This window comes from Lycorma delicatula, chromosome 3 (assembly GCF_047948215.1).
Source record: "Lycorma delicatula isolate Av1 chromosome 3, ASM4794821v1, whole genome shotgun sequence".
Classification (NCBI taxonomy): Eukaryota; Metazoa; Arthropoda; class Insecta; order Hemiptera; family Fulgoridae; genus Lycorma; species Lycorma delicatula.
In genome coordinates, this window is record NC_134457.1 from 22,557,864 (window position 1) to 22,585,277 (window position 27,414).

General features: G+C 30.1%; 1 protein-coding gene across 1 annotated transcript in view; it reads left to right on the top strand.

Moving 5' to 3' along the window:
- Usp14 (ubiquitin specific protease 14) overlaps positions 1-27,414 on the top strand; it is a 59,049-nt gene that overhangs the window by 9,573 nt on the left and 22,062 nt on the right. Inside the window, exons 4-6 of the mRNA XM_075359532.1 lie at positions 1,932-2,046; positions 4,909-5,084; positions 7,971-8,065. Of these exons, the coding sequence (XP_075215647.1) occupies positions 1,932-2,046; positions 4,909-5,084; positions 7,971-8,065 (386 nt within the window). The remainder of the gene's footprint in view (positions 1-1,931; positions 2,047-4,908; positions 5,085-7,970; positions 8,066-27,414) is intronic.

Below are 27,414 nucleotides of genomic sequence, written 5' to 3' on the forward strand. Positions count from 1 at the left end.
TAATAAAACCCTTATTTAATGAAGAAAAGAATTTTAATTTATGTTTAAAAAAATAATAATATTTTTTATACACACACATACCCTCACATTTTGTCATTAAATAACCTTGTAGGTATTGTTCCTATGTAAGTGCAAATTAGTATTAAGTTTTTAGAAAATTGTCTCCTGTAGTTGATATCAGAATTTTTGCTAGAATATATGTAAATGTAATATAAATTATATGTAAAACTGTGCTAGACTAATTATCATTAACCACATCTGAGGGTTTTATTTTATGTATAAAGACTTTTCTAAATTGACTTCAATTAGCTTTGTTGAAAACAAACCGGTTGTCACAGCAACATGATATCATCCTCAAAACTCTTGTAGTGTTATGGTAATAATGTGATGGGTGCCAGACATTCTGAGAGGCATTATCAAACTGAAAATATGATAGCCAAAGTGTTTTGTAACCATAAGAGATGTTAGTTGGAAGAACCAGAGACTAAAATAATATCAGAAATTTACATGAATTATCAAAGTCTTTCAGTTCAAAACAGTCAGGAAGCTTATGGAAGTTCTTAACATGCATGATAACATGTGGCTTCATTCTGCAAATTGCACCAATGCCTAAATATAGTAGTTCTAAACAACTAACTGAATAGTTCCTCAGAATGAAATTAAACAAAAAAATATGAATTTTATTTTGGCATTTCGTTATCAAAATGAATCCTATTATCAGTTATTTAATAGAATATTTTATTTTGCACAGTTCTCATAAGTAGGCAAGGGCTTTTGTTACCATTTGACTGCGGTGTATGCACTGTATATAAAATAAAGGTTAAATCTATAAATAATTGCTAATGTAATTTAAATCCATAACAATTTTTAAAATATTTTAATTTCGTATTCCATACAAAACTAAAGTAACAAAAATGTTGGTGTTCCATAAAGAACTAAATAAAGCAAAAGAGCTTTTATTTCAATGGCTTTATTTATTTCAGTTTGTGTTCATTATCTTGATTTGTGCTTGTTGAACCGTTTATATGCAATTACACTGGAATAAGTAAACAATGGGTACCTTGATAAAAAGAAATTCTCAGCAGATACTCATTCAGGATGTAGTTTACAAAAAAAAACATTAGCAGTTCATCTGTGCAAGTTAAACCCATTCTTTTATTTTATTTACACGTATGGAATGCATTTTAATAGAAAATTTCAAATTCAAGCTAGGAAAATTAAAATTACACATAATTTTTATTGAACTTTTATTGTGATTTTAAATGAGGATTACTTTTATGCTAAAATATTGTGGATGAAAATTTTTTGTGATTTACATATTTTAAATGAATTTTATGAAAAGATTTCAGGATAAGATCTCAGAATTAAATATTTAAAACAATTTTAAACTAAATACTTTTAGAATTTTTACCTAGGTTCCTTTCTGGGTATTAAACATAGCAGATGGGGTATTTAATACCAGAGTACTCTATATTTCAGCGTAAAATCAATATAAGCAAAAAGAAGTTATTACATTACTTGTATATAGTGTTAATTTTTCTTAATCTATGAAACTAATGAACAGTAATATTTTTGTAACCATTTACTCCAAATGTAAAATTGAGTATAATGTTTCCTCAGACTAAAATTACACCTTCTTAGAATGTTATTTTAGTTTTCTCATGAAATAATTTTTTTCTAATTTTCTTCTCGATGGAAAAAAAATAGAAGATTTAAGTGATTGTAACTATAGATAATAGTTACTTTATTGTAATTGTAGGTGTATGCGAGTGACAATAAAACTGTTTCTAAAAATTTTATTGTGCTTTGGAATCTTTATTACTATTTTCCAATAGTAATAAAATAATCTCTTGTTCCGTCATTGAATTATTGTTTAAAATACTATGAGTTTTATTTTGCAAAACCAGTGAATTTTTTATTGTATTTTAAAGATGGATCTACCAGCTGGGCTTTCTAATTTGGGTAATACTTGTTATATGAATGCTACTGTTCAGTGCCTAAAAACAGTTCCAGAATTGAGAGATGCGCTTCACAGTTTCACTGGTGGTAAGTAGTAGTTAATAACTACTGATAATCAAAGTTACTTATGCTTACAGTACTTTTTCTGATGTCTCATTCCATTTAATGATATATGCATAGCTTCATGAGCTATGTTATGTATGCTGTGTTTTCTATGCGTAAAAAAAAATCTGCATTATGATTGTGATCATATAGCTGTTTACACTTTATCCATTATATTAGCCATTTTGTACAGGGTTTGCTCCTTTTTTCAATGTTGTAATAAATAGGCATTGTTTTTTAGACTTTATGTAAAAGTATTGGTTTATTGGGATCTCTATCATTTGCTCTTCATGTTCCCTGATAATATAAATACAAAATGTGTTTTGTAAAAGTTACTTTGTGACAGTTCATAAAACTAAAAAGTTAATACAAAAGTATGTTAGTAAAGTATTTATTAGAAAATGTTTTTTATAAAATATCACTTCTAGGGTGCAACATATATTTACTTAATATTGTGTTCTACACTAACAAAGATTTAAGAACTTTTTAATGCATAAAATCCCTTAGCTAATTAAGAAAAAGATGATAGATATACCATAAACCATGTGGCATCAGTGGTATTAAGGTTGATTGAAAAGAAGTCTTCTATAAAACAGCTAATCATTTCATAATTTGTTAATTGTTAAATGACTAGTGCAAAATTTGCTTTCTTCTGTTCTGTATTATTATTGAGGACAATGAACAAAAGAAACAATTTTTATGGAAAAGCATTCATTTTTTGTTTAGAAAATAGAATTCTATATCTTGGATTATTATATAGTCAAAAATAAACATTAATTTCAACAGAAAAAATTACACTATTTTATTAAAACTTAAAGCATTTGAACACCTCTTTTACTTTAAGTTCTTTTTCACACTTTCATTTTAATAAAGATTGTAGTAGTACCTGTTTTGATTGAGGTTTGTGTCACTCAAACAACTTTTCTAATGAACTGATTGTGATTCTTTCGTCCAGAAGTTTCCAGGTTTACGTCTTGGTCAGGCTACTTTTCATACTCTGCAAATTTTTTTTATTATTAAAGTAACAGAATAAATACAGTTTCTCTATTTCAACTGGCTGTTGTTGCCATTTTAGTGGTCACATAACTTGACTGTATGGACAGATAGACTGAATGCTTCCAGCATTTAAACTGGCTTGAGGATATGGATACACCTGTTGCTCATTTGTGCATTTGTATATATAACACTTTCATTTCTCAGTAAATATCCTGTTTTTATCTTGTACACATTTCACCCCTGCTCTTTATTGCTGTTTTATACTAAGATATAAATTAATCAATCATATGGTGTTTTAAAGTAATGTCCATTTTAAAATAAAAACAAAACTAAAAAAATATGAACAAACATTTATTAATTATGCATTTGTAAAATCACAATTATTTATTACTTTTATACATGGTTTTTTTTAACTTCAGCATATTTTTCTCAACATTTCAGTAGCTTTTTCATTCTCTCTTCAAGAAATTAAAGTGATTTAGACCATTAAGTAATGCCATTTTTCAAATCATTGTCATGGTCAAACCTTTGTCACTGTTTAAGGTGAAGAAAGAAATTGCTATAAGTTAAGTCAGAACTACAGAACGGATGAATGAAGGTTTTCCAATAAAAGTTTTTCAATTGCAAAAAATAAATGGATAGCATCGCATGTTTTTTTTTAGCTCTTCTAAGTATTGTAAGTTATGCAATATGTATCAGCAGTCATCACACTAGTTCCATGATAAATAAATTCGACTATTGCATAAGCTTCTTTACCAAATGTTCTTATTTGAACTTCTTTGGTTTAGATGATGAATGTTGCCATCATATTAACTGCTGCTTTGTCACTGCGTTCAAATAAGAAATCCAGGTTACATTTCCAGAAACAATGTGATCAAACAATTCTTCATCCTCATTTTTGTAACGCCCCAAAGATTCATTCATACACTGCAGCAAGTCATTTTTCTATGTGTGTTTCAGTTAGCATTTACGGCACCCATTTGGCACAGATTTTTTTACAGCCCTATTTTTTAATCATAACATAAATCAGAGATTGTGAAACATCAAAAACAGTTGTGACACGTGAAGCGCCAGGTTTTCTTCAATAAAATCATCTGCTATTACTGGTGCTTGACTGGTGTGTTTATTCAAATTTCTCTAAGTGAATGTACTGTCTTACTTTAGGGTAGCTCAAATATTTGATTCGTAAACGTCACAAATTTTTTTGTGAATTTCAATCGCAGAATTGTTTTTTTTCTATCAAATATCAGATTACTCCTTGTACTTCACAGTTGGCAGGATCATGAATTGTAGCACTCATTATAAATGGATGAATACAAGCAACTAACAAGATGACTAAAATATTTCCTAACAGCTGATTATTGATTGAAATAACTGAACTATGTAAGCGTCATCTGTTTACATCATATACATTGCCAGCAAATTCAAAACAGATGTACATTATAATAATCGTATACAATATTACCAAATTCATTACCTGATACCTTTTCTATGTCCCATCTGAAATCGATTACAAATCATGGCTGCATTATTTTCTGCTTCAGGCAACTCGCATTTACACAAATTTTTTTCTTCATGTATTCTTCTTAATTAATCACGAGATTCATATTTCAGTATTAGCATAAAGTGTAAATCTGTTTATCCACTTTCCAGCGATGGATTTATCTGTATATTATTTTCATAATCTTGATGCCTGAAAGAAGATATGGTTACCAAGTTTGAAACCTTTAGACAAGCATGGAATTGATGTTGACTGTTAATAGTTAACGTAGAGTGGGATTGGAAGTTTTAAGATTTTAATTCCATAAAACAGTGTAAATGTTGTTGAAAATTTGATAAAAATGTTCACAGGTGTAATGCTTGGTGGTGGAATGGTTCCCTCACAATCTATAACTGCTGCTCTTAGAGATCTGTACGAGTCGATGGACAAAGAATCATTTATCCCTCCAATCATTTTACTGCAAGTATTGCATACAGCATTCCCAAGATTTGCTGAAAAAAGTGATAATGGTAGCTTCATGCAACAGGTATTTTTTCATTATTAAAAATATAAATTTTCTTCTGTGTATTATTATTATTATACTGTTATTTGCGTTACATATTTTCTTGAAATAGTTCTGTGGCAAAGCAAAATGTTTAGAATGACAGTGAGGTTGAAATGTTTTTGAATTTATATTAATATTTATTTAATATTATTAACATTTGATTAAATATTTTTTTTAAATCCAACATATATTCTTGCTACTGATGATATTACATAGTGCGTAACTAAACATTAGAAATAAGAGTCAGTGTTAAAGGTAAATTTATAAATTTGTTTATTAATTTATTCTGCTGCCATTAAACACCCTATTAGTGTTCTGATTAGTATTTATCCATCAGTTTATATTTTATGTTTTTGAAATGAAGCAGGATTCGTCTGAAAATGTATACAAATAAAAAATTGCAATAAACCTGTAGTTGCCTGCTGCCAACATTCATAAGATGTTCCATAATATATCAGAATTTAGTATTAATAATTGTTTCGTTTAATTATTTTGAGTTTTCTTATTTTTAAATTTATATGCTAAGAAATATGTAAAAAATAAAAGCAGTGATTGAGTTTGTTGTAAGATTAGTAATTTCATGTTTCCCACAGGCCATAAGTCAGGAAATATAAACTTAGGAAAAGTAAGGAAAAATTCCAAAAATTGTAGAGAATTCCATTTTTGTTACCGAATTAAGGTTATTTTATTAATAAAGTATTTTGTAAGTAATGCCAAAATATATTTGATATACTCTCCTTGCATCGGGAAGTAAGGACTTTATTCATCGCCCAGGACATTGCAACTACGTGTATCAAGCAGCCATTGAACATGTCCTGCTCTTACATTTACTAATTATTTTTTTATATTAAAGGAGGAATGTTCCAAATTGCAGTTAATATTTTCACTGATGAAATTTTAACAAAAAATTACCATTGAAAAATTTAAAGGGGTTAACTGTTTTCTTGGAATTTCTCTCAACCACCATGAATTTTTTTTTTGTACAAGGGTTATTTTTTTTTAAAGGTCCGATCAGTCACGAAATAAAAACCCATGCAAAAATCAGATGAACCTTTGCGCATATGTGTTGCGCACCGTCTCTAGTATGGCCTTCAATCACGCCGTGTCACTTTGCTTAGTTCTGAACACAGCTAGCACATAAACATGTTTACAACAATAGCATCTCCCGCCAAGTGTGAAGTCCGTGCGGTAATTCAATTTCTTCAGGCTGATGGGTGTAATGCAGCTGAAATTCATCAACAAATAAGTAATGTGTACGGAGAAACTTCAACGACTGACAGCAAAGTGCTACAATGGTACAGGAACTTTAAAGCAGGATGTGCAGATGTTCATGATGCAGGCGGTCAGGGAAGGAAGTGAGTGTCAACCGATGATCTCGTTGAGCGAGTGGATGGGCAATTCGAGAAAATTGTTGGTTCACAATTTCTGTATTGAGTGATTCATTTCGTGAAATTTCAAGGTCAGCTCTCTACACCATTGTGAGTGAGAGACTTCAGTATAGCAAACTGTGTGCGAGATGGGTTCCCAAGATGCTGTCCAACCATCACAAAACAATGAGAATGGACGCCTCCCAAATGTTTCTCCAGCGCTAACACAATGAAGGAGAAGATTTTTTGAACAAAATTGTCACAGGAGACGAGACATGGGTCCATTTCAACACTGAAGAAACCAAAGAAGTTCAAGCAAACCTTCTCCAACAGAAAGTGTATGGCTACTGTGTTCTGGAACCGGAATGGAGTACTCTTGGTGGAATTCATGGAACGTGGCATGACCATCACCGCAGCCTCATACTGCATGACTCTTCAACGTCTACGAAGGGCAATTCAGAATAAGCGGAGAGGAATGTTGTCATCAGGCATTATCTTTCTCCACCATGACAATGCTCGGCCGCACACTGCAGCTGTAACAAAGAAGCTCCTGCAGCGTTTTCGTCAGGAAGTGTTTGATCACCCACTATACAGCCCGGACTTGGCTCCATTCGATTTTAACTTCTTTGCTCACATGAAACGCTGGCTAGGAGGACAACATTTAGGCACAGACATCGAGCTGCAGACCAGCATAGAAACATGGCTGAAAACACAGGCGGCTCCGTTCTATGACGAGGGTATTGGAAAGTTGGTACCATACTATGAAAAATGTCTAAATCGGAGTGGCGACTATGTAGAGAAATAGTATAACTATGTAAGTACTTGTTACAAATAAAATGTTTTTTTAATTTCATGACCGATCGGACCATGAAAAAAAGTAATCCTTGTATTTTAGGTAATCGATTGCTTTTAAATGTCACCTAAAAAGACTCTGCTTAATGATCAGTGATTAGATTTAAACTTACATCCAAAATTCAGTCAGTTAAGAAGAGATACAGATAATTATCATGCTTTTTGTGATGTTTGTAAAAACATTTTGGATTGGGCAATATGGGCTGAAAAGCAGTGATTTCACACAGTAAAAGAAAGCAGAATAATGAAATAATTAAGATAAGGAATTCTCACCCTCCTCTGAAAGCATTATTTTAATGCTTTCAGAGCATTAAAATAATGCTCTATTTTGATGAACATCATTATGGCCATCATCAGAAAATTAATAAACATAAATTGCCAGCATGAATAAGTATGAAGTTTACAAATATGCCCAACCAAGTACAAGGTAGTGCTCAGCACAAATGGTATAAATCCAGCGCTCTTTCATCTCAGGTTTTTCAAACATTTTATATTTCAAGACATATATAAATGTTCATAATTAGTATATTTAAGTGAGTTAAAAACAAAGAAATAATTCAGCACAGAGGGTTAATATACTGATGAAAATCCAGCAGTGAATTTTTTAATAAGTGTTAACATAAATTTTACTTCAATTTGCTTATTACAGGATGCCAATGAGTGCTGGACTGAAATAGTTAGAATGTTACGACAAAAATTACCAGGTAAAGGATTAGATAGTACTGCTGCAGCTGGAAGTAACAGGTTAGTGCAAATTTATATATTTTTTTTTAATTAATTAAATTTTGGTCAGATCATTTTTATTAATTGTCAGATTAAAGTATATAATTTTATTTTAAGACCAAGATACAAATGATTAGTACTGATTCTTTAAATTTGAAATAATCTATCTGGTCTGGACCTGGATGTTAAGATCATAGTTTTACATGCAGTAATGTTATATGCATAACTTGCAAGATTTTTATGCATCAAATATTGATCACTGAGGCTGTTAACCTTCATCTTTTTTTTATGACAGCAATAAAGTAATTATCAACTGCGTGCGTGCATATGATCCCATACCCATGATGAAAATTTATTTATCTTGCTTTATAAAATTCATAAGTGATTCGATTAAAAAATGAAATCTTTTTCTTTTGACAGTCTCTTAATATCCTCAGATTTTTAATCACATAATAACATGAGTATGAAACCTAATCACAATTACAGTTCAGGACTTTGTAAAAATCTGTGTCAATATTTAAACACTGTAAGGCAAGATGTAATTTACATCTTTCCTGTGCTACGTGGACTAATATTGATGATTGAGGGAGGGCTGGAAAGTAATTTCCATTGATATTTTCTGAATGAAAAAGAAATAGATGGAGATTGTCTACCACTAAATTGGAGTTATTTGGTAAATGTGGGAGTGTCAGAAGTAATGTTTACAGTGGGTTAAAAAAAATGTAATTATTGGTTGTTACTGTAATTTATCAAAGTTAGTAGTCATATCCATTTCAAAGTATACTAATTAAGAACAGCTACAGTAAACAAACATCCCTTTGCATATTTCTTTTTTTTTACTTCCTTGTAAAAAGTAAAGGAGTATTGTGATCGTGAAAAATTTCAGTCTTAGATTTCATCTCTTTTTTACTTTTTTTTTACTTCCTTGTATGAAGTAAAGGAAGTATTGTGATCATGAAACATTTTGGTTTTCATATTTCAACGAAATATCCATTTTGACTAGTTTCGGCATGACGTCTGTACGTATGTATCTTGCATAACTCAAAAACAATTAGCCATAGGTTGTTGAAATTATGGAATTAGCACTGTTGTAACATCTAGTTGTGCACCTCCCTTTTTGATTGCAATCAAAATTAAATTTAAAATTTTAATTAATGAAATATTTGGATCTTAAAGGGAGGGCATGTCAGTTTGAATCAGATTTCATCTCCTTTTGTTTTTTTTTTAAATTTAATATATTGATTTAATAATTATTAACCCATGATTGTAAAATCATTTTTACAATAAATAATAATTCAATGATAATAAAAAAAGAACAAAGTTATTAGTGAAATAAAATTTTATGTACTTTAAAAATGTGTAAGTGTAATTTAATAGGCATTACATATGTCTATATGTAATAGATTTGCTGAAACATCTAATTATTTAATACTAATTGAAAATTATATTATTTTTAAATTTTCTTAGCAAATTCTTATAAAAATTGTATATTTATTTTTAAAAAATCATTGTATGATAGAAAAATAAAAGACGTTTTCAATTGTATTCAATTTTAAGTGATTGTTGAAAATTTCTTTCACTTGTGCAAAATATCCACAAGATATGTGGTATGTTGTATAAATAAAATTTAATAAACTATTTGTTTAATGAACTGGTTACAATTATTAATTTTGACCTTACGGTGTGGAATAATCAGTTTTTATTATTGGATTATTTGATAACGAACAGACAAAATAACGAACAGTTTATTTAAAGACTAATCAAGGGACTTTTCCTCTAACCTAATATTTCAGGTAAGATTGTTGAATTAATAATTGTATAAATATTTGATGTTAATAAAAACTAATATTTTAACAATTTTGTAATTATCCACTTATGTTAAAGAATTGGAGGATCGTATCTCACTTTCAAATGAAATAAATTTAATTGAAGTGCAGCAAAAATGTGTATATATAATTTAATAGAAGTCATGTGGTACCCACATCAGATTTTTTTCTGTTTAGCCTCCAAAACCACCCTAAGGTATTACTTCAGAGGATGATATGTATGAATGTAAATGAAGTGGTAGTCTTGTACAGTCTCAGGTTGACCAATCCTGAGATGTTTGGTTAATTAAAACCCAACCATCAAAGAACACTGGTATCCACGATATATTCAAATCTGTATAAAAGTAACTGCCTTTACTAGGATTTGAACCGTAGAACTCCCAACTTTGAAATCAGCTTATGTGGTGACAAGTTAACCACTAGACTAGGCTGGTGGGCTAACTTTGCGTATTTTTAGTAAGGGGAATGTATCCATAGAGATGGTGCTCATATCAGTAGTATAAAACTCTGAATTCTAGGACAAACGGCTGTAGATGTTAATGAGTGTCTTAAGAAAATTGTCTTAAGACGTTTGTTTCCAAGAAACACTGTATCTCGGGAACGGGTGGGGGATTTTAAAAATTCAAAGTGCTACATCATCAAAATGTACATCATCAAATGGTCCACCAAGCCAAAACAGCTTGGTGGACGGTTTTGGTTGTGCCCCAACCCTTTTTGGGGGATTATTTTTACAAAATGTTGAATAACTCGCGAATGGGTAGGGGATTTTGAAAATTCTAATTGCTATGTCATCGGCAGCCACCGCCGGATTGATCTTATGGGTGTGGTGGTGGATGTTGCGCCTTGTGTTTTGGTGGGGGGGTATTTTTTACAAAATAGTTGAATAATTCACGAACAGGTAGGGTTACAGCGATAAATCAAAATTGTAAATCATCAGGAAAACAAAAGGAATCTGTTTGTAATGATAAGAATAATACTAATATTATTATTATGCTTTTACGGCCAACATGGGACCACTTAAGTCAATTTTAGTTGGATCTTTTCTGAGAAAAGCGTGTTAATTTACTCTTCCGAGCTGCCCAGTATTTCTTCATCCGTTCAGATCTTGCTTTCTTTTCTTCATCCGTAAACACCCTCTTCGTTGTATTTTGTCGTTTGTCTGTCTTTTGTTTAAATCTAATGCTTTTGTCTTTTAGCTTTGTAATTTTTCCAGTTTTATTCTGTAGGTCAGTCAGGGAAATTCCCAATTCTTTCATATCTTCTCTAATTTCTTTGATCCATCCTACTTCTAGCTTTTGGAACCAGAGCTTTTCAATGATATTTCTTGACAGTCTTGTTTCCGGTGTCCTTATGAGATGACCAAAGAAAGAGATTCTTTTTTTCCGCATAGTATCAGTAACAGGCTCTATTTCTCTAACACCACCTCATTTGGCACAATCCACCATTGGTCTTCTTTTTGGTGTTTTTTATTGATACACGTTCTGACAATTCTCCTCTCTATTTTCAGAATTTTTTCAATTTGGTTTTTCTGAGTGATTTTGGAAAGGGTCTCGCTTCCGTAGGTGACTTCTGGCTGTACTACAGTTTTATAATGTTTAAGTTTTGTTTTAGCAGAAAGGCATTTTTTGTTATATGTTGACCAAGTTAATTTTTGGGATTTAATCATTTTATTTGTCCTGTTTTGCCATGTCACTTTTTCATTTAAATTATAAGTTATTATTTCCCCTAGATATTTAAATTGTTTTACTATTTTAATTTTCTGATTGTTTACCGTAATGTGCTCTATTACCAGAGGATCTATGGCCATTAGTTCAGTTTTTTCGAAAGAGATATGAAGCCCTATCTTTTGTGCTAGGTTTTGAAGGCTGATGATTTGTGTTTTGTCTTCTTGAATATTATTTGCTAAAAGAGCGAGGTCATCTGCAAATCCTAGGCAATTTAGTGAGATGGAGTTTTTCTTAGTACCCAGTTTTATATTTTTGGGATTTATTTCATACCATTTTCTCATGACAAATTCGAGGGTGCAGTTAAAAAGGGAGTGGTGAGAGGCCATCTCCTTGCCTCAATCCAGTTTTTATGTAGAAGGGTTGAGATAGTTCACCTCTGAATTTCACTCTGGACTGGGTATTGATTAAAGTTAATTTTATCATGTTTAGGGTGAAGGCCCAGGTTTCTCAGAATATTCAGCATGGATTTTCGGTGTATACAATCATAGGCCCTTTTAAAGTCAACGAAGGTGATTATTAGTTGTTTTTTCCGTCTTTTATATAAGTCCATCATAAGTTTTAGGGATATTATTTGCTCCGGGCAACCTCTCATTGGCCTAAATCCACCTTGGTATTCCCCAAGTTCCAGTTCAAGTTGGTCTTTGCATCGGTTGTATATGATTCTCGACAGGATTTTGTATGTGCAATCCAGGAGAGATATGCCTCTTTAGTTTTCCGGATTAGTTTTAACCCCCTTTTTATGTAATGGATGAATGAGAGCTGTGGTCCAGTGTTCTGGAAGTTTTTCTTCGTTTCATATTTTTACGAGGCATAGATATAGGGAAGTTTTGACTGAATAAACTGATGAGTGTTTCCAGAGTTCTGCGAAAAGCTGGTCTTCTCCGCTTGCTTTGTAGTTTTTTATTTCATTTAAGGCTGTGAGAACTTCTTGAATTGTTGGCGGGTTGATATTTACCGGTGAAGTTTTAACTGGAGTTTCAGTGTCAGTCTCAAAAAGCTCTGGGGGAGTCGTCACAGTTGAGGAGTCTATTGAAGGTTTCTTAATAGTCTCGGGAGTTAGTTTTCTTGGAACTTTCTTCTATTTGCTGAATCAAGTTTTTTTGGGCTTGTCGCGTTTGGTTCCTCTTATAATTTTCTGAGTTATTTTCCTTTGTTTGGTGAATTCATGGTTAGATTCTTCAGTTTTCTGGGTTTGGTGGTTGATCCAAGCCCGGTGTCGGTCTTTGAATGCTTTGTCACATTCTTCATTCCACCATTGGTGTTTTTTTCTTGGGTTTATAGGGGCTAGTTCTTCAGCTATTTCTTTCAGTTGGGATGTCAGTTCTTTAAATTATTAGTTAATTTGATTTTTTTTGTTGTTTCTTCAAAGATGGCATTGCTTATTAATTTATGTGGATCATAAGCTCTTTTGTTTTTAGGTTGGGATTTTTTCTTTTTATGCGGGGTGAATTTTATTTTAACTTTAATTAAGTAATGGTCCGATCCAGTATCTGTTCCTCTCAAGACTTTTACATTATAAATCTCCTTGTGATAATTCCGGTCCATGCAAACATGATCGAGTTGCCATTCCCCCTTTTTCCAATCTGGGTGTTTCCAAGTCTTCAATTTGTTTGGTTTTCTCATAAAATAGGTGGATTTTGAGATCATATTATGGTTTCTGCAAAATTCGACAAGCCTTTGACCGTTCTTGTTAGTTTTCTTCTGGGCAGGCCATTTTCCGATATCACGATATCTTCGTTCTTTACCAAATTGGGCATTAAAGTCCCCTATAATCTTGGTGTGGGTCTTATTTATGTTGTTTGCAGTTTGTTCAAGAAGTTCCAAGAATTTGTCCATCTCTTCTCTATCTTTTTTAAGATTGTTTTTGTCATTGGTGGGAGCATGGACATTTATTATGGTGTAGAATTTATTGGCTGATTTTAGGGTTAAGGTTGAAATCCTGGGGGAGTAAGACTTAAATTCTACGACTGAGTCAATTATTTTAAGATTGATTGCAAATCCTGTTCCGAACTGTGGGCAATTCTTCATCACACGTTTCCTGGGGATTCCTTTGTAAATTCTGTAACCCTGAGATTCAAACGGCTCTCGATCGGTGTTTCTCATTTCTTGAAGTCCTGCGATTAGGATTTTTTTTGTCCATTATGTCTGTTAGAGTTTTTAGTTTGCCGGGTTGAGTTAGAGAATTAATGTTGTGGGTGGCAATGTAGTTTATTTGTTTGTGTTTTATCCTCAGTTTTGAAGTTGTGTTGTTTTTGGGTGTTTCCAAACGCTCCGATTCATTGTTATCTTTTAAGCAGCTGCCCACCGGAACCGAGTGCAGCCTTCTCTGGTATTTACCAGACGGTGGATATTTTCTTAAAAGACCTTCCATATTTGACTTTCAAAGGCAAGTCAGCCTTGGGTGGGAATAAATTCCCGAGTTACAACTCTGGATGTGATCCAGAGAGGTGATTCTGATTTAGTTCACCAGTAGAAATCACCACGTTTCTAACTGGTTATCCAGACGAACCAATGTGGAGGCGCAAACCGATTTTCTTAATTGAGATTTTAAGTATGGAGAAAGTTTAAATTGGTTCCGGAATCATTTCGTCCATAATACTAATATATTAAGAAAGTTTTTGTTTTGTTTTTTTAAATTGACTAAATAAATTTTATTATCTTTGGGAGATAAAAAAAAAATTAACTGAACTTTTTATTATTTTTTCTGTCTCTCTCTCTCTCTCTCTCTCTCTCTCTCTCTCTCTCTTTCAATTATCACCAGACGTGATAGAAGCGGATGATTTTTGTTATTTTTTGAAAGGGGGGTAAAATTAACTTTATGATAAACATTTTGTTATTCTCTTACTGGAAGTGATAGATTTTTATATCATAATTGTTTTTTTATTTGCACAATTATCAAGGATGTTAATATTTTTTATGACAATTATCTTTATTAAAAAAAAATTATTTTTTAAATTAAATTTTTTTGTTAGTACATGTGTATATATATAGTAACGCGTTGCAAGTGTCATTTGTTGCATACTTTGATTAACTACTTTGTGTGTACATTGTTGTCATCATCAGTCACTGTGTTTTTACATCAGTAAAATTTGGTGAGTATATTTTTTGTTAACTTATCATTTTCTTTAACACATAAATTACATATAATATATATTTCTCTATTAACAAAATAATTTGAATATTTTTTTCTATACAAAAGTTAAATAAATAATTAAAATTATTTCAACTGCTAAAAGTTTTAGTAAAAAAAAAATATTAATGGTTTGTTGATTTAATACAAAATTCTTTATAGTAAATTATGTAATGAATATATATTTATTGTTGGTTTGTTTGGTTTGGTTTAAATAATAATTTTGTCTTTTAGAATAATGAAATTATTTAATATATGTTTTCTATATATATAAGTTAACAAATAAATAAATTTTTTAATTGCTAAAAAGGTTTTAGTAAAGATGAATATATAGAAAATAAAGTAATGGGCTAGTTTTTTGGTTTAAATAACATCATTTGTCTTTATAGTATCTTTTCAATAATGAATCTTATGCATATCTTCTTATTAAAGAAAAAATATTTATTTTTAAAAAATTGGTGTAATAAATTTCTTGTAATAAATATTTATTGTGTTTTTTTCTTTAAAAGGAATTGGTTAATTAATCATGCAAAAAGAATTGGATAATTATATCTTATTAAATTTAACGTAATGAATCTTTTGCATACAATAATGTTTTCTATCAATTTAAAAAAAAAATTGTATAAAGAAATAATGAATATTTATTGAGTTTTTTTTTTCTTAAAAAAAGAATCATATTTTTTGACATTATGCAAAACATAAAATAATAAGGAATTTGTTAATTGTAATAATTAATTGTTTGTTACACAAAATGTTAAAAAATGTTTTTGTATTTTAAAACGAAAAAAATATTATATTTTATTTAATGAATTTTTTGCATTCTTCAATAAAAACTAATGTTAACAAAATAGTTATTTTATTTAAAATTATGTTACATATAAATTATTCAATGGTGGCAGCAGTAATTGATCCTAATCCTCCTTTTGATGATAATTATTTGAAAAACTTGTTACAGTTTGAAAAAGTATACTTTTCTCCTCCAATTTATTGCACAATCATTGAGACTAATATCACAAGTTATGCGTAAATTTGTTGTTGATTGTATGAGAGAGGTAGTATTATCTCAAGACCAATGTCTGTCAGTTTTCTTAAATGCCATTCAGTATTTAGATAGATATTTGAATTCAGTTTTAACAACTAATGAAGGTTTTCACAGAAAATCTGCAATTGTTAGCCGCCACTTTTTTGTTTATTTTGTCAAAATTTACTGAAGTGTATCATATTACATCATTTAAATTGGTAGATTATGCATACAGTATATTTTCAAGAAATGAAATTCTCATTAACAAAAAAGAGGTTTTATTATGCTTAGGGTACCAGATAGCGATTTAAATTCCCATCACATTTTAGACAATTTTGCATAGAATAAAAGAGATTTCCAATTAGAAATGAAAATAGAAAGAAGTGTTAGCTATTTATTATCAATTTTACAAGTTAGATCAGATATACTATTTTAAAAACAGAATTCAATATGTGGGGCATCCACAGCTACAGTATTAAGAGCTTTTATTAAGGTGAAAAAACTTAATAGAAATGTTACTTTAATCATTGAAGATATAGAGTTTATTTTAAACAGTTATGAGGTAAGATCTTGTTTTTAAAAAATATTCTCTTTATATAAGTTATTAATACCAGTTTTTTGTTTTTTTTTTTAGAAAAAAAAAAATGGATATCCCCAATTTTAACTGTCATCTATGAGGCAGTGGAAGCGGTTTTACAAGACCAACAGGGACCATTGTTTAGGCTGACTGAAGTGGAGATTTCCACATCGTCAGTCCTGAATGAAGAACAATAACAATTACCATCATTGTTGTTGTCATCATCATCATCAAAAGTTAGTTTAGACATCATAAAGATGTGTTGGGTCCTGGGCCTCACTTCTACTGAAAAATGGGATGAAGCATTTATTAAATACAAAACAAAAATAAACAATGGCAACAAATCTGTTTCTAAAGTAATAATAGGGTTGTTGATATTTTAAGTGCAACGGTCACAATGATAAAATTAGAAATAACGACTTGCCTAAGTGACTGTGGAATTAAAACGAAATTTTCATCAGTTATTAGCGCTGAAGAAATAATATCTTAAGGAATTCATTTCTTCATGAAATTTTTGCCATTCATTTGTCGAACAGATATGGGAATTAATGTCATTTAGAAGTGATGAACAGGACGATGATTTAATGAATATTATTAAGACACCAGATAATGATGAGATAGAGTGTAGAGAATATTCATATGATCATCATAGCAATTTAATAACAAATATGAACAGGTGTTGCTAACCACACCTCCTGTGGAAGGCACATCACTGGTTAAAATTTAAATTTATAACACTAAAGACATAAAGGGTTTATCTTCATTGTATCGTTGGAAAAGGGTGACCACTAAAATGTTATTCGTTGTTAAATCCCTTTAGATTCTATTCATATCCAGTTAGAAAAATTAATTAAAAGGTGTCAAAAAGGGACAAAAAATTGGTGTTATTGTCCCAAATAGATGTTAAAACGTTCTTTTTTTTGTTATAAATTGATCATATGAATATTTTCCCTTTCATTTTCTTTTTTTTAGTGTAAAGCTTTTTTTTTCTGTGGCCATTAAATATGCATGGTGTTAGACGTGTTATGGAAAGAGAAGATGCTATTAGTAGGTCTAAAATAGCTAGTCTTGCAGATGTAAATGTTGAAAACCAATTTGTAATATTAGAACACATGTTTAGATGTAATTTAGTAACATATTATAAAAATAACTCATAAATATTTAAAGATTTCATTATTGTTAAATGCAGTTAATGAAGATTTAATTTCAATTCTTATGTCAGTTCTTAATAACAAAAGTCTGTTAAAGTTAATTTAATTTTTGAATGTACTTATCAGAAACCTAATTTCTTTCAATATACAGACATTGCTTTTAAAATGCCCAATGATCCATTATTAAACATATATGAAATAGATAGTGTTGTAGAAAATTGTGCTGAAATAATTTTAAATGAGGAGTTTTCTTTTGAAGGAAAAGACAGCAGATGGAGTTTGTTAAGTATCAGTGGTTTGTTACTAAGAATTAACAGTACAGACTGTTAGAGCCTCTTTATTTCTCTTCTATATGAAATTAAGAAAAAGCATGCAATTATTAATCTGACTAATAAAAACCAAAAATGTTTTTTGTGGTTGATATTTACAAAATATATAAGGCTTGCATCCAGAAAGAATAGATGGGATACCTCCCATCTATTCTTTCTGGATGCGCTTTACACGATTTATTAAAAAAAAAGATTTTTCAGTAGTTGATTTTCTTGTGTTTATCACAGATTAAAAAATTTGGAAAAAGAAACAATCTCTGACATTGTTTTTAAAAAAAAATGATTTTTTTTATCAAAAGATAATTTTTTGATAAATCTGTTAAAAGTATGCGAGAAAGAAAAATAAATTATTTTCAATCGTCTCCTTTTACATAAAGAAGACAAATAGCATTACTGTTTAATAAAAAATTTTGAAAAATTAGTTAGATCTCAAGTAACTAAACATCATGATAAGATAACAATTTATAAAAAATATTGCATGTTTTTTTTCCATTCAGAGCATTTTGGCCAAAGAAAGGCTTCAAGAACATTTGATGTATTGCTCATCAAAACCGGTGACTTGAGTAATATTACCATCATCTTCTGTTGCGATTTTAAAATTTTCAAAACCTGTATGTTCCCCTTCCTATCGTAGCATATGCCAACTTTGAATGTTTGCTTTTACCAACAAACAAAGGCATCCCATGTAATAGATACACCTCATTTACAGTAAAAACAGAACATCACTTACCAATGAGTTATTGTATTTATTTTTTTATAGGAGAAAACATTCCAAGTTTATTACATTCTGTTGTTCCATCAGAACCGATTCTTTATAGAGGAAAAAATGCAGCACACTCCTTTATGTTGTGTATTACCAAAATTGGGTTAAAAATAAATTGTGTTTGCAGTGTCAATATCTTGCTTAAAATGAGACCAGAGGATAAGATTGTATTGCAAAAGTTTGTGAAACGTGTAACAGCAGGTTCAATGGTAGGAACTTGCATAGTTATTGACCACTGTCATTTTACAGGCAAATATTGCACCACCGTATGTTCTCAATGTAACTTGAAAAGACAGAAGCAAACTTTTATACCGGTATTTATACATAACTGTTCGAATTATGATTCTCATTATATTGTAAGAGAACTTTGTTTAAATGAACAAGATATAATGGTGATTCCAAATTCGACAGAAAAGTATGTTCCCTTTTCAAAAATAGTCTGCAATAGTATGTATGACTTAGATTTGTAGCTTCTTTCCAGTTTATGGCACAAAGTTTAGACACTAACTAAAAATCTCCCTAAGGAAAAGTTCTTTCATGTAAAATGTATTTTTCCCCAACTGTGACATAAGATTTAAATCTGCATAAAGGATTGTACCCTTATGAATATACAAAGTTGTGGGAATGTTTAAGCAAAACAGTTCTTTCTTCAAAAAGAGACTTACAGCAGTTTAACAGATTCAGATATCAGTGATGATGATTATTATCATACCCAAAAGGTCTGGAACTATTTTAATATAAAAACACTTTGTGAATATAGTGATTTGTATTTAAAATTAGATGTTATTTTATTAGAAGATGTATTTGAAAACTTTCAAAAATTATGTAGAAACACATAAATTACATTGTGCTTTTTATTTGACTGCCCCAAGTTTTTTGTTCGACGCGATGTTGAATTTGACTAGTGTTCAGCTTGAATTTATAACAGACTACAACAACATGTATGTTTTCATAGAAAATGAAATCAGAGGAGGAATTTCTGTTTGCACTAAAAGACATGGTCTTGCAAGCAATGTTTATATTACAGACACATACAACACTGAAAGCCCATCTACATACCTTACTTACCTTGATGCCAATAATTTATATGGTTGGGGAATGTCAAAGGTATTTACTGAAAGAAACTCAGTGGACAGACAAAATAGTAATTGAAAATTTTGATGTAATGTCTCCCAGATGACAGCCCATTGGGGTTTATACTTGAGGTAGACAGAATATCCTAGCAATCTTCATGAGTGGTATAATGATTTACCGTTTCTTTCTGTACAACAGGTACCACCCAGTTCGAAACAAGAAATTATTAGCTACATTGAATGAAAAACAAAAATATGTGTAATTATGTTATATTTAAACAGGCCATCGCACATGGGTTAAAGTTAAAAAAAAAATTTACTGTATATTAATTTTTACGTAGTCCCATTGGCTTAAAAAGTATATAGATTTAAATACGGAAAAATGTCAGAAAGCTGTAAATGAATTTGAAAAGGGCTTTTACAAGCTGTTAATTAATGCTATTTATGGTAAATCTTTGGAGAATGTTAAAAACAGAATAGATAGAAATTAGTATCTAACAAGAGAAAATTGCAAAAATTAATTAACAAACCCTCATTTTTAAATAGGGTCATATACGATGAGATGTGTGCCATTCAATGTGCTCATGAAGTTGTAATCCTTGACAGACTGATTTACATCAGTTTTACCATACTAGAACACAGTAAATATCTTATGTATGATTTTCATTATATGAAAAATATTACAGAAGTAAACTGTCACTTTTATATACGGATGCAGATAGTTTTTTTTACAAAATCATAACGGATGATTTTTATTGGAATATGAAAGATACTTCTTTTGCATTTAGATACATCTGATTATTCATGCACACATCCTTGTTACAGTATTATTAATAAGAAAGTGCTAGGAAAATTAAAGACAACGCAAGTAAACCAATTATCAAGTTTATCAGATTCAGAGCAAAATTATGCAGATTCAGACTAAACAACAATGTTATTGCACAAAAATCAAAAGGTATAAAAAAGAACATATTGTAAATAAAATCAATCTTGATGATTACAAAAAATGTCTGTTTAAGAAAAACTTTAATCCTTATTGTCTTATGAAAATCTTTTGGTCCCAAAAACATATCAGTCATCTATAATGTTAAATAAATTAGCTTTATGTAGTTTAGATGATAAACATGTCTTGCATGAAGATGGTAATAACACCTATGCTTATGGTCATCATCATTTAATAAAAGATAATGACACTGATTAAAAAATAAGAAAAAATATATAAAATGTTCCTTATTGACATTTAATCATACCATAATGAACCAGTCTACATTCAGAATGTTTCAACACAACTGATAAGTTCATCAATATTTTTACAAACTTGTTCTTCCTACAGTTACAAATGTCATATAACGAAATGTTTTCTTTTACTATAACATCTTTCATATTATAAAATTCAAATACTATATAATTCACTATAAAGAGTTCAGTTATACGACTACACAATGAAAATTCACCTTTTATGATTTCTATACTTCAATGTCAAAAATTTAGTGATAAAAAACAAAAAAGCAACATCATTGTATGCTACTACTATCAACCTGAGTTCTTTCTTATGCAGAAAGATTGATGGATTATCAGTACAATAGGTCTCTACCTCATCTACCATTTTTGTTCATGATTCAAGGTGATTATAAATTGTTTCCATATTAAACTGTAAAAAATCGAATATCAATAGTTAAAACAAAATACATGTAATTTTTTTTTCAAACTACAAAAAAAGATAACAGTTTTTTTAAACCTCTGGGTCCACCATTAGGTATTGCTTCAGAGGATGACATGATTGATTGATAGCATAGGAAAATGCTATGCGATCCCAGTCAGGCATGGCATGGTAGTGTTCAAACTCTCTTTCTGAATGTAGACTGGTTCATAATGGTATGATTAAATGTCAATATAAAACATTTTGAAAGAGCAGACTAAAAAAGCATTAGACAGATTATATGTCTTTTCCAAAGAAGGTGATGAATATTTTTTGTATTACAATATGTATGAACTTGCCAGATATTTAAAAACACAATATTAAACAGTTCCTTTGGTCTGCTATCCAATAGGATCATGTTATAATTTTTTTTTGTTTTTTTATTCCATATCACATAAGTATTTATGATTTTATAAATAAAATATACTTTTAATATATTTTTTTATTTTTTTTTTATTTCTATAACCATCATTCATATATAACCATATTAGCTATTATGGGTTTTTATAAATTTGTATAACATATATATATATATATATAAAACCAATTTATCTACACCATTATTTTATATCATTACATTAGTATTTATGATTTTTATAAATAAAAATATACTTTTAATATTTTTTATAAATTTGTATAACTGTTGCATATATATATAATCTACACCATTATTTTATATCATATTAGTATTTATGATTTTTATAAATAATATTAATATTTTTTATAAATTTGTATAACCATCATTTATATATAACCATACTAGCTATTATGTATCATATTAGAATTTGTCATTAAAAATAAAATATATTTTAACTATAAGTGTGATTTAATATTTTAAGTGTATTAAAGTTGAATTTTGAATAGAAATTTTTTTTTTCCATTCTTTTCTTAGGTAACGAATATGAAAAAAATAAGACATTTTTTATAAATTTTTATTATTTTATTATTATTTACAAAAACAAGTACATTTAGCTTGGATTAAAACTATTTTTGGATACACATTATTCAAAAGAAATTTTCAGAATTGAGAAAAAATAGTATTCTTATAACATTTCAATCCAAAGAGGTTTGTTTCACTCGATCTTACAACTTTTCCAACAAACTCACTGTATTTGTAAAAGATACCCTTTAAAGAAGTATAATAATCCATTTTTATAACAATACTGCATCAATCTTGTTCAGTATACTAGGGAATAAACTGGAGATCAGACCATGATGTTTAGTGAATAAAGAACATTTGTCAGTCTCACAGAATAATCGCTATCATAAAAGGTAGGTTTTTCCTTTGTAAGAGCTAAAGAGTACACTTATATCTTTTGAAGAAATTCTTAAACTTGAAATATGTTTTAGATATCCTATGATTTGTTTCAGTGTGTTGATATCAAAGTATCTATTACCATGACCACCTCATTAGTGGGTCTTTGATAAACAATTTTTATTTCTTTAAGATCTGAAGGTAAAAATCTTAACCAATCCGTTATTACTAATGGATGATTATACTTGATTTCATCTTTGTCATCTCCATCAATATTAAATATCTACACACATTTTTTTTATGCATTACATAAAGTCTTGTGATTTATTATAGCAAATGTTTTCAAATCACTGCCTTTATAGTTGCACAAAACGTTTTCTATATATTTCTTGGTGGTGGTGATGGTAATGGTTCTTTTGTAAGTACAATTTTATCTCAGTTTTTGGGGTAGTCTTCATAATGAAGGTTGTCAACTGCGGTAGTCCATATATTTTGAATAGCCACAATATCATCAATACCCAAATTGATCAAAACCAGTATAACTAGGAAACAATAGCATTTTTGTCTCTAGAATGCTCTAGATAGAGTATGACTGATTTCATGAATTAACATAGAATAAAGCTGTAACACATTCGGGTTGTTTCCATTGGTATTATAACTCCAATCTTCAGAACTGTCAATATGTATTTCAATCAAAGAATTGTTTTTGGTAGGAAAATAAGTGTGTGCAAGAATATTTTCATTTCCATCAAAACATCTTTCTTTTTTCATTTGAAATGTGTGTGTATATCATTTAAAAGATAGGAAGTGCCGAAGTAAGCCCAAGGGGCAGGTATGCAACCCGCAGCACAGGGTAAGCCCGGTAATTCGCCAACGGTGACGGGTTCGTTAACGGATGCGCTAGGGGGTCGCCGATGGACACGTATCCGCCAACGGCTTCGTTAACGGACGCATTAGCATGTCCGGTGACAGGTTTGTTAACGGGTACGCTAGTTGGCCCGCCGTTACAAAACAGCTTTATTAATAAACCAAAAAAATGTTTTTTCTCGCATACATATATATATATACTTCCACCCAAACAATATGTATATATTAAAATAGAAATTTATTAACTTGTCGCCCCATTGCGAAATAATTTGTAATGTTATTTAACTTTTCACAAACATCATTAAATATCTACCGAATTGGGCTCGGTTTATTCGGGAGGCACGATTTCTTGATTATTATACGAGAAATAATTAATACCTTCTATGTCTGATAGAACTTCTTTTAAAAATTTATACTTAGGTTAAAACAACGATTTTGAAAATACATAAACGTTACTGAAACGCAATCCGTTACGATTGAACAACAGATTGAAAACGGCGTTCGTCTTCCCGCAATTGGATGAACCTACAATCAAAACCTGATATTACTCGGAAGTAGGTTACCGTGTCTTCGTTTCATTTCAGGTTGAACACCATCGGCAATAAAATTTATCAAAATTACAGACAGTTTGTCTTGTTGCTCTTTTAGTACTTTTATAACGTTTATAAATTGCGCTGCGCGTTTAATAACAAAACTATAAACGAATGTATCATTGAAATAAATAATAATAAACATTATTTACTCGAAGTAGGGGTGGACTGATGGTTAGCGTTACCGAATTCGCGTTTATTTAGTCCGGGTTGGAATCCTCCAGTCTGACCTGACTTTTTTTTATATATATATATTTTGTAAAAACATTTTTTAAATGTCCCGCGTTCCCTGATGATGACGTAACACTACAAATTTCATCCATATCCCCTCCTGTTCGAATTTTGTTCAATTTACGCGCGGCGGGCGGGAGCGATGATAATAAAAAAAAACTAAGATCGATCCGCCCCGCCGCTCTGATGACGCCACACTTGAATTTTTAGACTCCCCCCGTTCACAGGTTATTCAACGTTTTGTAAAAATAACCCCCAAAAGGGTGGCGGGGCGCGACCAAAACCGAACGGAGCGGTCCGCCCTGCCGCCACGATGACGTAGAACTTCAAATTTTTAAAATCCCCCGTTCCTGAGATACAGCGTTTCTTGAAAACGAATGTCCTGAGACAATTTTCTTACCTTTTATGTTTGTCCTAGAATTCCCATCACATCTGACAACTAATTAACACCTGAACGTCTTGAAACACACCTGAAGACATTTGTCCTACAATTCCCAACACACTTTTTATAACTGGAAAGTCTAGGACAAGTTTGTCCTAGAATTCTCAGTTTTTTACTACTCATATCACTACGTCTTCATTCATTATGGAAATGGCGAGACATATGCATTATTTTTCAGTCTACCATTATAAGAAAATATGTATTGACTTTTAAAAAATATGAGGCATGTTTTTAAAAGTAAAGTCTGTTTTGAAGTAAAAACAATACTGAAAAATATGAACAAATTTATTACTTGTACATAAATAGTACATTTAATTATTACTTTTCTACATAACTGTTTTTAACTTCAAACATTTTTCATAATGTTTCACTAGCTTTTTCATTCCCTGTTCAAGAAATTCCACTGCCAGTGACAAAGTATATTGCAACGCCATTTTTCAATTCACTATCATCCTCAAACTTTTTTGATGCAAGGCAGTGTTTAAGTTGAAAAAAAGAAAATAATCAGGTAGAAAAGTTAGAGTATAGTGTGGAAGAATTGAAGATTTTCCAGTTGCCTCACTGCCAAATTTCCCATGCATTGCTGGGCAGTGTGATTCAAAAACAAAAAGATAGCATCCCATTTTTTTTTTTATATATATTATGTTTATTTTATATTTACATTATGTATTGGCATTCCCAATAGTTCCATGATCACTAAAGTTGACAATTCCTTTTGAACAAAAGAACAGTAATCAAAAAGCTTTGTTTCTTCGGTGTAGGAGAGGATGAATGCTGTCATCACATTGATTGCTGCTTTGTGTCGACATTCGAATAAAAAATTGCAGGGTGCATCTATTTAAATGATGCAATTAAACAATTCATCATCTTCATTTTCATAACATCATAAAAATTTATGCACTGCCCCAAGACTTTTTCATTTGTGTGTGTGTGTGGGCATATAATTTTGTATAGTCCAATTTTTCAGTCAAAACTTTATAAATCAAATGACCATGGAACATCCAAGACAGCTGTGATACATAGAAGTCCCAGTTTTCTCAAATTTTTATGTCAAACTTTTTCAGTCAGATCATCTGTTAAGACAGCAGTTGACTGCTATGTTTATTCATCCCTTCCTGAAGTGAACAGCTCTGCTGTCTTACTTTAGCATTGGTCCGTAGATGTCACAAATTTTCCTCTGAATTTCAACCGCAGAATTGTTTATTGCCATCAAAAATCAGATTGATCCTCATACTTCACAGCAGGATCAAAAATTGTTGTGCTCATTATAAATTGATGAATATAAACAATACTGTTATTAGTTTACCAACAACGATACTAACCAACAATTTATATTATATCCCTAGTGCTTTCAGTAATTCAACCATCCTCAGGAGAAAACTTTCTCATAATTTAAAACATAGATTAAAAATATTATAAAATATTAGAAGCATAATAACTGGTAGTCATTGTATAAAAATAATTATTTTTATGTTTATATTTTTTTTATACTTTTAATTTATGTTTTAAATTATGAAAAAAGTTTTTTTTGAGGATGGTTGAATGACCAAAAGCGCTAGGATGTAATATAAATTGTTAGTAAGGTTGATTTTTATTTTTTTGTATATTTTAACTAATTTTATATACCAACAGTGCCATGTTTGAAAAATTTAACTTTAACTGTTATTGTTGCCATCAGCTGACTATTGACTGTAAAAACTGATCCATGCGAGCATCATCTATTACATTGCTTATATAGGCAAATTCAAAACTGATCTTTCTTTAAAATCATATCTTCTATAAATAAATGTTTGTTAAATTTGTGTATGTATATATATATTGTTCCATTCCATGTTGAGCCGTCTGGTGCTGTGCTCTATTATGTACTAGCATTGACCAAGCATGTCTATCTCATACATTCATTACAGTCTAGAATTTCGTCGGGTGCAGTCATGTATATTTAGACTAAGGTGACTTAGTCTAATGTGACTAACAGGTCTAATGTGACAATTCGAATGAAGAATCCCGCCGGGTGCGGTCATGTAATTAGTCTGACTAGTAGTATTTAGCATTTTACAGTCTAATGTGATTCATGTTATTTGTTAATTGTATTCAAGTATAATTCAGTCTGGTGCAGTCAATTATTCATCGGTCTAATGTGACTTGTATAAATATTTTAAGGGCGTCTAATGTGACAAATTAAATTTTAACTATTCAAGAAAAATACGGTTTCAGTTCATTTCATTCGAATACAGTTCATACTAGCTCTAAAAACTTAATATATAAATTTAAATATACATAATTCAACTTAATCCACCCAAGTACAAATATAAGACAATTCATATCTTTTTTGTATATTTATATAATTTTTCACAAAAGTACTTTGCAGAATCCTGCATCATCAGTCGTGTATAATATTTATAAAATATTTAAATATTATTTAATCTTTGATTATGTACTTAATTTTATTATAACAAATGTTGAAACTCATAAACAAACATAAGCTAAAAGAATCTAAACATATAAAAATTGGTAATTTGATTAAGATAAGAAATAATAATAACATAAATCTGTATGATAACAAGTTTCAAAAAAATGTTGTGAATAAAAATGGTGCTTCATGTTTTATTGACGCACAAGAAAAATCAATAACTTATACTAATAATGAATTTTTAAATTTAATAAATGTTAACTTTGATGATAAAGAACA